The sequence below is a fragment of the Plasmodium knowlesi genome (assembly GCF_000006355.2).
Source record: "Plasmodium knowlesi strain H genome assembly, chromosome: 3".
In the NCBI taxonomy this organism is placed as follows: domain Eukaryota; phylum Apicomplexa; class Aconoidasida; order Haemosporida; family Plasmodiidae; genus Plasmodium; species Plasmodium knowlesi.
The window spans coordinates 208322-220480 of NC_011904.2; the positions used below are offsets into that span (position 1 = coordinate 208322).

The 12159-nt window shown below is 38.2% G+C and overlaps 3 protein-coding genes across 3 annotated transcripts; 2 read left to right on the forward strand and 1 right to left on the reverse strand.

The window, feature by feature from the left end:
- Positions 1-3458: 3458 nt before the first annotated feature.
- Positions 3459-3773, forward strand: PKNH_0303900 (conserved protein, unknown function; the record flags this gene model as incomplete). The annotated part of the gene is made up of 1 exon (XM_002260982.1): positions 3459-3773. The coding sequence occupies one exon, from the start codon at positions 3459-3461 to the stop codon at positions 3771-3773; it is 315 nt and encodes a 104-aa protein (XP_002261018.1).
- Positions 3774-4843: 1070 nt separating this feature from the next.
- Positions 4844-7528, reverse strand: PKNH_0304000 (apical sushi protein, putative; the record flags this gene model as incomplete). Its single annotated transcript, XM_002260983.1, has 4 exons — positions 4844-6333; positions 6503-6943; positions 7058-7145; positions 7367-7528. 4 exons carry the CDS (start codon positions 7526-7528, stop codon positions 4844-4846), a joined length of 2181 nt encoding a protein of 726 aa, XP_002261019.1.
- Positions 7529-10597: 3069 nt separating this feature from the next.
- On the forward strand, positions 10598-12070 carry PKNH_0304100 (uncharacterized protein; the record flags this gene model as incomplete). Its single annotated transcript, XM_002260984.1, has 1 exon — positions 10598-12070. The coding sequence occupies one exon, from the start codon at positions 10598-10600 to the stop codon at positions 12068-12070; it is 1473 nt and encodes a 490-aa protein (XP_002261020.1).
- Between the last annotated feature and the right edge of the window lie 89 nt (positions 12071-12159).

Consider the following 12159-nt stretch of genomic DNA (forward strand, 5'->3'; position numbering starts at 1 on the left):
TTCACAAATGGGGGAGAATATAAACATACAGGTGTCCACACACGCCGCTTTCACTTATCCACGTAAATCGTTGCACACGTGCCCCGCGCAGATTTTTCCCTTCGAGCAAAAAAAAAAAATAAGAAATTCATCAAAAGATTGATCTTTTTATTTGTTAAAAATTGGTTTTACCTGATTTTGTGAAATGAATACCCGAAATCACAGAACACCCTAGGTAGGGAAACATCTGTCAGACGAGGACACGCAGAAAGGAGTAGTTGTTTTACATAAAAATTGGCCACATGCACAGGCAATAATTTGTGTTTAAATTAAAAGTTGTTCGGTCAGGAAAAAAAAATGCAAAAGTAACAAAAAGGAAATAATTATATAAATGGAAAAAGGTATATGCAAATACCAGTAAATAAGCATATTATTTTTTCAGGTACATATTTATACAGTTCTGCAAACGCCTACACGTATTATAAACAGTTACATACTTATTGACGTTGTTCCCACAAAGTTGTAGGCATCATATCATGGGCTCAAAATTTTAACTCAACAACCACAGTGCGGGTAATCATTCGCAGGGGGTACACGTGAGCTCATTTTTATTCAATTATCTTTTTTTATTTTTTTTTTTAATATGCGCATTTATCTCCTTACGCAAAAATGAATAAAAAAAAAAAAAAAAAAAAAAAACTTTGCGGATATGTTACAATTTTTTTTGCAAAAAAAGAAAGCGAATTTGTCAAGTCTTTACCGTTAAAAGTAACCATTTGCTTTTGTCACCAATAGACTATATTTTCCCCATTAAAAAAAAATGAATAAATAAAAAATAAAACATGTGACCTGTTGTTTATGCACACAAAAACAGAGAAGAGGGTCAAAATATGGCACAAATTTCTTGTGGAAATATATATAATTTACGCGTACGCGTGCGGAGCTATATACATGCACGCATACATGCGAGGGCATATCTGTGCGGGATACATGCACAGGGATATATATATATATATAATTAGATATCATAATATTGTATACATTCCTGTGCCGCGGGCACGTGGGGGCCATCTGTAGATATGTTGGATGGCACATGAATTGCCCAAGCATGTGTGAGTCCACACATGGATTTTTATTCAGCGCCGGATCTGCTTCATCCTCGTGTTTGTGCTTTTTTTATTTTATTTTTTTTATTTCCCCCCTGTTCTTTAATTGCTACTTATCTCTTCCATGCCAACGAATGCGCTCGTGGTATGGCAGTTCTACATGATTAATTATCTTTTACCACGCATTCATTTGCATTTACTCCAAAGTGAGTATCTCCATCGGGTGATTCAATTTCTGTTTTTTTTTTTTTTTTTTTTTCTCTCTTTTTGGCCTCTACATAGATGTCATATGGAGCACGTTGTGTTGTCCGTCCACTGTGCGTACTTGACACCAGTAAACCATTGTAGATATTTAACAGGGGGGGAGTAAACACTCAGAGAGGGTTCACTAAAAAATTTATTTGCATTTTCTTCCATTCGTTTGGATCAACCTGCATTTACGTGTGGACACGACCATCTCAACACGTAGAACGATAAACTTTGCAAACATACCAACAGGGAGGAATCGCTGAAAAGGAACTTGTCGAAAATATACAAACGTGCAAAAGCACATGTACCTTGATCGATGTATAATACCTGGACAAATGCGTACATGTGGGAATGACTGAATGGGGACATATGTGGATGCATAAATTAGTGTCACAAACTGGCGCGTCCCTACGTAAATGCCGAAACCCCTCATCTCTTTAACTTTCAATGCTCACATATATGGCCACCAAACCTTGGGCCTTACCCATGTGCTCTTAAAAGGTGCACACATGAAGGGAACTTGTGAGGAAGTCTTTCTTTTCAGTTGCACATTTTGATTGCCCAAAAGAAGAGAAATCAATGAATGGTGTAATTTTCTAAAAAGAATTTTATTTTTTGAAAAAGCATATTGTACACACCTTTTGCTTATTTTCAAGAAAACACACCCGTTTGTTGTATACCCAAAGATGTAAAAATGCAGTAAAAAATTTACCCAGTGAATTTTCCTCTTTTCAATTTCACATGGCCACATTTATCCTACATTTACTCGCAGAAAGAGGTGTGTGGAAATTTCAGCCAAGGTGTTTCAAATGTTCTATTCAGTTACGTCCATTTTTTAAGCTCTTCCCTTTTACAAATTAAAGGTTCTTTATTTTTTAAACTCGTCGTAACAATATTTGAGGAACTGCAATTCTTGGCTGCCTTTGCGAACTCGCCCCCCTCTTCACATCAAAAATTCAACACATCGCAATGGTAAATATATACGTTTAGAAAAAATAAAGCGGGAAAGAATTAACCTTAAAAGGATGTACATTCTGTTTTCCTAATGCATTGTGTTGTAGCATTTCCTCGCTTTATAGAATGTTATGAGTAATTCTCTATTTTACATGGAGAGAAAAGAAATATGTTCACAGATATTTTTCTCCTTGCACTTCAAACCAGAGTAAAATTCGAACAGGTGCCATTTGTTCTTTCCACATTTTCACAATTTTGGAGAAGTTAAAAACTGCCATAGTAAGTTATACCTTCCTTTAAGAAGCGTAAATTCTTTCTATCCTACAAAACGGTAATTCCGTCTCGACAAGTACTGCGAAAAAAAAAAAAAAAAAAAAAAAAAAAAAAAAAAAAAAGTAGAGCCAAGCAAGGAAAGCAAAGGAACATCTCGCCCACGTAAACTGCGCACCAACATGAACGTCACACAAAAAGATATCATTAACAAATAAACGAACGTATGATAACCGCATAACTGTAAAAGGCGCCCATATTCTGCAGCCTAAGAAGTTGGATTAAAAATTACTTGCTTCGTTGTGAATATGCAAGTGGCATACGTACGTACATAATTAGCTAATTGGCCGAATAGCTATTTTTTCACCTGGTCTCTTTTTACCTGAACAGGCAAGGTAAAAAAAAAAAAAAAAAATGGACTCTTTTGGAAAAAAAAAAAAAAAGAAAATCCCCTGAATTATGAAAGCACAACGTTCTTTCATTTTTCCTCCCAAGTGGTACTTCAGGGAAACATTGCTTTAAATGATGAATACACGTCTACAAAAAGGGTAATCACAGGAACCACCATCCAGTGCAATTTTTAAAAGTTATCGTTTTTGCAAATATACTTTGAAGTGCTAAAAAAAAGAGAGAAAAAATTAATGCCATATTATGGACGATCTGCACTTGCAGGACAGCACGTAATCAGTAGTGCGATAATGTGGATGTAGAAGTTTACCACACCCCTCCCCGTGCATTTCTTACCGCAAAGGCAACACTCTGACGAGGTGAAAAATATACCTCTCTGTGAATATAATACATCGTCCACATTGCTCTCCTTACATTTCGGAACGAACGCCATTCTTTCCGGAACGTACAACGTCACGAAACGTATCTTAGCAAAACGCCCCTCAATAAACAATGAACAGCTCCTGCAAGTGTCTGTACAGACAAGTCATCCGCTCCTGTAATAAAACCTTCAACGCCGATGTGGAGGCCAAAGTCAGCGTATTAAATGGAGTGAAAAATATGATCAGGGAGCAACTCACCACCAAGGAAGAGAAGGATATTAAACAGCAATTAATCGAAGCTAACGATTTTATTAAAAATAATATCATTCAGGCTGTATATAATAACAACACAGGGAATTATAAAGTTGAGCTAAAGGAAGAACAAGTCAAACAAGGGTCCATAACCCTGGGAACAAAATTCGAAAATAATAAATTTCCCTTTTGATGAAATTGGGCTTATCGCTCACTACTGCAAATTTAACCATTCTGAGTTTTGATTGAACAAATGTCATGTGTGTGGGGAAAACCACATAACGGTTTTATACCCACCGTTGAGTGATTCCTTGAGTGATTCCTTCAGTGTGCCCGATGCAAACACGTCTTATTGCAGTAGCGATTACTTCACAGTTACACATATTTTTCGTCAGCTCCGTGCCCACCCTCCCATCACTATTTATTACTCCGCATATTTCTGAGCGGAATGAATTCCTTCATGTGTAACAGCTCATTAGTGTAATTTCAAAAATGTAATGACAGTAGGGGGTGAATGGAGTGAAAAAAAAAATGGGGCAACGATGATCAACACGGCGAAGATAGACAAACCATGTGCGTACACCAGAGTACACGTGAATGAAAATCTAAATTAATTACGGACAAAAAAATAAAAAGTAATAACAGGTGAAGCGTTTAACGAATTTTGTAAAATATTAAAAACGAAAACGATTTTGTGAAATGCTCTAAACAAAGCAGCACCTCGATGGACACATCATGCAGAGCGCATCTATCTTCGGATGACCGCGAAAACCAGTATCCCTAAAAACTAAATACAAAAACAAAGACAGACAAAACAAAAAAATAAAAAATAAAAAATAAAACATCAAATTGATAAAACGAAGAGGAAATTTTGCGCAGTGTGTAAATAGGTCTGGTGGAAACCGCAGAACTGTAAATGGAGTGGCTTCTCCCGGATGGAGATGTTATTTCTACACAGGGAAGATAACCCCATGGACTATTTTTTTTTTTTTTTTTTTTTTTTTTCAAAACGGCCTGAACAAATTATATAACGATAGGTTACAAAATAGGAACACTTTCGCACAACACTGTGGATTGGTATATCTTCAATAAGAGTTCACTGCTAAGAATGTCATCTCCCCAAAAATTCCAAGCTTATTTGGGAAAAACTCCCCTTCGTAAATATCCTTAAGAATGTCCTCACCGCCATAACACATTTGCACACTTATTATGGCATCTCATATGTTCACACATGTGGGCATCTTACTTGCCTGTGACTACACCTCACTGGGTGAGGAGAGTTCCAACGACGAAGAGCACCATTGCTAGGAACCCAGACAAAGCTGAACTAACCCCAGAGCTAATCAGGCTATTGATCTTCTGTATGTTCTCCTTCTGAACATCGTCGAAATCGTTTAATGATTCACAACTTATGTTGGGAACGATTTTATTTCTGCCTACACATACCCCTACATTTGTTGTCCCAACAATTTTATATCCCTTTTGACAAATGAATTCTATTTTCTCTCCTATCACATAAAAATTTTTTTTAGGACTGAAAGAAATATTGGGTTCATTTGATGGCTTAACACAAATTTCATTGTCTGTGATTTTATATTTGTTTTTAATACTTCTTAATTCCGCCTCCTTTTCAGCTATTAATGCCCCTTCCAATAGCACGGATGGGTTGGGCCTTTCGTTTAAATTGGCACAAATGCTCGTTTCCACGGTTATCCATTCGTCGTAATGGTCTCCATGACCAGGTTTGTTAAAGTTATGCTTTAATATGCCCCGCTCGTGTGGAACACTTCCCAGGTTATCATTCCCTGTGGGGTTACCATTTATTCCGTCAGCGTAGTCTTCCTGACCGTCCTGATCATGCTTGCCAGTTGTATCGACCTTTCCTGCATCGTCGATGATGCTCTCCGTCACGATTTCCGTTTGGCTCGCCACTAATTTTTCGGGGGGAACTATCAGCTCATCCCCCTTGGGGATGCTTTTCCCGATTGGAACTTCATCAGATGGTTCCTTTCCATGCATACGTTTCGTGTCTCTTCCTTCTGCATCACCACTTATTTCTCCCTTATCGTTGCTTTGTTCCTTCCCTTTACTTTTCGCCATTTTATTTTCGAATTCATCGTCAAAATCGTCGCCCTCATTTTCGTCTGACCCTTCTCCATCCAGATCCTCCTCTTTTCCCGCCACATCCTCATCATTCACATCGTTAAAATCGGCATCATCTTCTGCATCCAGTCCCTCACCGTTATCATCATCACCATAATCCTCGTCGTCGCCATCTTCGTCCCCATGCGCTTTCCCCTTCTTTGCGTTTGTCTTCTTGGTCTCTTTCCCTTCATTGCTATTTTTTTGGTTTTCTTTTTTTTTTTTTTCACTCGATTTTAATTCCAGTAGGGATAGAAACTCTTCATTCCTACCAATGCTTCTCTGTCCCTCGGTTCGGAGTACATGATAATTGGGGTGGGCACCCGGTTCGCTTTGTCCATTCGTCTTGTGCACGTTAATAACTCCGCCATTTTCCATTCCCCCCTGATCATGTGGTTCTTTTTTATGGCGCCTTCCAGCACCCCCTTCCTTGCGCTTCTTGTATTCACGTTTGTAAGACAGCCAAACGCAGTTAAAGTTCGTCTTCTCTTTACTACCAAAGTTTTTATACAACTCCTCCATCATGTAGCATGATCCCTCCGAATTGAACAATTCGCAGGCGCGCACATCCGACCCGATGTCCGAGCCGAACACGTTGATGTTTAGGAATCCTTGAGGAGGAGCGAGAAAAGGAGAAAAATGAAGAAATGGAAGGAACGGAAGAATGGAAAATTCAGTAACGAGCAGACACCTCTCAAAGGCGATAACTGTGGAGACACCTCCACATACACATCCTTCTGGCCGTCACAGACGGCGAAGAAATATCACTCCTCGAGATACCTTCATTTTCGCATCCATTCATGGTCAGCTTACACTCCGTATATTTGGAGCATTCCCCTTCTCCCAAATTTTTGCAATTCTGGAAGCAAGCCTGATATGTAGGATCATAGAAACAGTTCCTATTTTCCTGACATTCGTTTTCGTTCTTTATGTTAAAACATGGACTGTTTATTTCGATTTGCTTGTTTGCGTTTTCGATATGGAATGACTTAAAAAACTCATCATCGTTGTTATATTCGTAATCGATTATTCCTCCATTGATATAAAGATTTTCTCCTTCCTTGATGATTTTTTCAGTTGCCATTTGGGTGGGTGGGTCAACATGTTTATGTCCCCCCTGCTGGTCACTTGGTGCGTTCACGCGCTGCACATTTTCCTCGTATCTTTGATCCGCCTTCTGTCCTACTTCTTCTCCTTCCTTTCCTTGGAAAAATGAAAAGGCTTTGAAAAAAAAAAAAAAAAAAAAAAAAAAAAAAAAAAAAAATGACACAACACAACATACATGGTGTGCTCCCTCCTATGGCCAAGAGTATGCCTGGAGCACCTTCCCCTTACTCGATCTAAGGTTGGGGTGCGCATCCTCTCCCTCAACACTGCTTGTCTCGTCGAACGTTTGGGATATCTCCCCTTCCTCAGTGTAATCCTTGCGGGGGGGGAAAAAAAAAGCACAAACAGACATATTTGTATGATAAGGCCGATTTTCACATACAGAAGCAACCTCTGTATCCGTGTGTGCAAGAGACAGGTGAGCGTTCCCTTCCGAAACGGCGAAGAAACATAAAGCATGGTACATAATTATAAACAGCCTTATGCACACTTTCACACGGTGACATGACTCCATGCCCTCCCATGAACGTTGCAAACCTTTGGGGGTAGTCCTTCCTCTATGGTATCTTCCCCTTCCCAGGAGGATTCCAATTTGTTCTGATCCCAAGGAAGCGCATGTCCCCCCTTGGTCTCTTTCGCCTGCAACTCGACGTTGTAGCAAAGCAAATGTGTTATTATTATTCCGCATAATAAATTCATTTTTTTTTTTTTTTTTTTTTTTTTTTTTTTCTGTGTGACAAGTGAGACTCTGTAAGCACGTTGTTTAGCCTTATGCAAATTTGCATAACCAGAGCCCCCATACATGCATTTCCACTGCATACAACATGTGCATCGTCGTATGGTGCGCGCCCTGTCACGTGGTACACGTGTACTCCTCTATTTAGCCGCGGATATGCGGCTACTCTGACATTCGCCGCTTTTGTGTGCAAGTGCGAGTTGCCAAGTTGGCGGTGGTTCAACGTTTTGCCCGTTTTCGTCTTTTTTTTTTTTTTTTTTTTGCTTTCTCAGTTGTGTCTGTGTCCCCGTTGTACTCCCTTTCCACTTCCTCCTTTATCTTTCCCTTTCGAATATCACTTGGCGTAAAAAATTGCCACAAAAAAGGGATGTGTACATGTGTAGGGGGAACGAAGTGCACGCATAACCAACCATGTTGTCCCGCTCGACAACCGCGCGAACAAGTAGGCAAAAAGAACTACGCTTATTTTTCAGAACAAATCGCCACACACCTTGTCGTATTGCACGTTGTATCTTTTCACTTAATGCACGCGAAGTGCATATTTGGCGCGTAACGTACTCAGAAGAAGAAAAACAAAAAAAAAAAAAAAAAAAAAAAAAAAAAAGTGATAATGTCCGTTTAATTCATGCCAAGTGTGGGTATAATTTGTGCGCAGACAGGACTGATAAATTTTAATCACACCCTCTTTCACAAAAAAAAGAAAAAAAAAAAAAAAAAAGAAAGAAAACGCCATTTGTTCAACAGAACGTTTCAGGGAAATCCCTTCTCAATTTAAATGAACTTTGTCTACGCTTCAAGGCATAGAAACGGGGCCTCTGTTTTCGCCCCCCATCCCAATGATCCACATGATTTATTCTCTTGGATGGAATTTTCCATTTTACCGCACTGCCCCCGTTGGAAGTATCCCTCTTGGCCTTCCCCCCACACACACAATGCACGTAAGTGCTACAAGGCGGGTTCAGTTATTCCAATTTTTTTACGTACCTTGGAAGACGCATATGTATGTATGGGGTATTGGGCCGCATTACAACATGGAACACTTCGGTTATCCCTGTGCATTGAGTTACTTCCACGTGCAACGCATACGTTACTCCCGCGGAGGCGCCCCAAAATATCTCTACCAAAAATGTATGGACAGTTTCAGTGAGGGAAAGAATAAAACGTTCATCCTGAATGGTTCAAATATCCCTTCATCGGGAGGATGAAACTGTGATAGCGTTATGGGCGATTTAGCCAAAACGCAAAATATGATTGAACGGGAAAGTGGACAAAACTTCATAATAAAAAATTCCAGATGGATTAACTTAAAAAATAATAAAATTTTAAAACAAAAGAAAGCAGTGTGAGCGTTGTTATAACGCAGTTATTCCTTTTCTCTTCGATGTTTTATGCCGCATGGTGATTCTATTTTCGTTGCCTCATTATTTTTATTTACTCGTTTTGCCTGTCTACCGCGCTTCCTTTTCCTTTTCCCGCAAAGTTGACAAGGACAAAAATTTCATTAAAATGAATTAAAAAATAAATGAAAAAAAAAAAAAAAAAAACGATAGCGAGGTGCGCTTCCATTTCACTTTAATACAAAATGACGAAAGAACCTCATGTACTTCCTTTTCCCTTTTTAATGGCACTATTAAATACTCCCCTCTAAATATGTGGATTTGTCAAAAAAGCTTATTCATCCCTAGGGCACCACGTCGTATTTTTATATAGTATTTTTAATTGGGAAAAGGGATGGAGGAGGCGCAAAATTCTCACCAAGAAAATGCCATGTATAATTTACAACGCACCAATAATTTGTACAAGGACCACTGCGCTAGCAAAATCCATGTAATATATATACCTGTAGATTTTTATTTATTATGCGTTAATGTATCCTTGCAACGTTCTCTGTTTATATATATATATATATATATATATATATATATATATATGTCGTGCCTAATTTCAAATAAATCATCAAATGAAAATCTTAGTTGAGGGTTTCTTCCATTTTTATGCGATATTTTTTTTTTATATGCCATATTTTCAAGTTGCTCCTGAAATGGACTCTTTTTTTTTTTCTCTTCCTATTTGTACATTTTTTTTTTTTTTTTTTTTTTTTTTTTTTTTTTTTTGGGGGGCCTTTTTAGCAAATTTAAATTTAAATTAATTTACATTAATATATCTCTTTTAAGGCATTTTTGCCAATCCTGCGAAAAGCATTTTTTTCTGTTTTTCTGATTTACTTTCTTTTTTTCGAGCGCTCGCAAATCGATGAGCAGGATCATCCAAGCGTGTGAAAAAATGCCTACGCGTAAATATATGTATATTTAAATATCTATATATGAATGTATATATGTATTTATATATGTGTTTATATATGTATTTATATATGTGTTTATATATGTATTTATATATGTGTTTATATATGTATTTATGAGCCCACCGTAGCACTTCTCCAACGTGATCAAATATGCCATATTCAGAAGGGAATTTACAAATATAATGAACCCGAACGCTATCGCAAAGTTTGGACGAATGTGATAACCCAGCTTTGGCTCAGCGTCTGTCTGTAGCCCACGCACCCTCCCCGTCGTGGCGATTGACGGATTGACGGATTGACCGATTGACCGATTGACCGATTGACGGATTGACCGATTGACCGATTGACGGATTGACCGATTGACGGATTGACCGATTGACCGATTGACCGATTAACTGATTAACCGATTAACCGATTGACCGCGGGGAGGGCGCAAAGAGGAAGGAAAACTTGACCATGTGAAACGGAACACTTATAACCAGATATGTGGCAGATATAACCAATACGTAACCAACTCAAGTGCACAAAGAGGAACATACCATTGTTACGGCCATATTGAAAAGTGTAAACTGCAAATCGTAATCCTCCAAAAAAAGGCAACCGCCTCGCACATTTTACAAAATTAATTTCCTTCACGCACGACCGTGTGTACTGTCTACCCCACTCCCGAGCAGTAAGTAGCTTGGTAAAAAAAAAAAAAATTCATTTCTCGTTTTTCATTTTTAAAGGCATGAAAGAATTAGTGGGAAGATCACGAAATGAAAGGAAGCTTGATGGAATTTACAATAAACAAAGGGAGGCACTCCTGCAACAGTACAGAAACCAAAGAGAAAGAAACAATGATATATATGCCAATTTAAACAAAAGGAAGGCCAATGAGACTATTCCCTTCCCAGAAATATATGAGAAAAAAAGAAAAAGTGACAAACTGAAAGAGGTGGAGATATCTAAAAATAGTAAAAACAAGAGAGGAGATAATGTGAAGGGAGAAGAACAAACCAAACAATTGGATAACGCAAATGAGAAAAATAAACGAAGTAATAACAACGTTACTCTATTTAAAGGGATCCATATGATTATATATAGATATATTTTTTCAAAAAACAAGTTCGTTAAAAGTGTAAATTTATTCATAAATCTCTGCATTAACTATCTTAATAATGAAAATAAAAATGTTTTCTTTTTTGCCTTTGATAAAATAGTGGAAGTTTTCCTTCGGAATTATATCCACGATGATGATGGACACACAACAACACACAACATCTACACGGTTTATAGTGAGGACGAGCTCCACATAAAATGCATGGTTTCTCTTTTTGACAAGGTCATTAACAAAATTATAGACAATCGATTTCAAATAAACACGAATACCTCTAAGTCGGACGAAGCAGGAAATAATGATATGCAATCTACCAACATGGATGGTAAGATGAAAGAGCCCCTCAATAGGGACGGAGTTATTGAAGCCACGCAATGCAATGACGAAGAGGGGATACCCAATCGAGCACCCCCCCAAGGAACACCACAGTCAAAAACCGTAGATCTAACGAAACAGGAAAAAAAATATCTTAAAGCTCTTAAAATTAAAGTGTACTACCTCATCATTTTGTACAAGCTTAATGATAATTTTATTTTCAATAAATTAATTAGTATATATAGACAGATTTGGGAGGAGCTACTGACGGAGTATGAACATTTTGATGAGGCTGTGTGTGAAGAGAGAAGGAAGAAACCCGCACCGGGGGGAGAGAATACCACATTAAGTGAAGGTGATGATATGACCACCTCCGATGCTGCGGATAGCGCACACGAACTGGCAGATGATGAGAACTTCCTGCACCTCCAGGACAAGTGGACCCTACCGGACGACTACGAACTTTTTAAGATAAAACGAAGTGCATTCGTTAAGTGTATGTCGAAAGTATTTAACTTTATCCATGTCAAATGGGCCAGTACCTTGGTGGAGAGCCTGCTTTTAGATGTGTATTTTAAAAGACATATTTTTGATACATGTGATGAAATAGTCATTGAGAAGCTTCAATCTGCAGCGAAAGTAAATATGAACAAAAGAAAAATTTCTACTCATTCACCCCATGTTTTATCCATAGGAGAATCTCTAAATCCGGTGGTGGATGCTCGGGCCGAGAAAATAGTGTCTCTCCATGGTTCACACGTTTGGTCCACGAAGCAGATGGAGCGCTAATCTGCGCCTTCGGTAATAGCTCCGATTTTTTATGTTCTTTTTTTTTTTTTTTTCCCTGTACAGAGAAATAACTTTTCATTTTTTTTTTT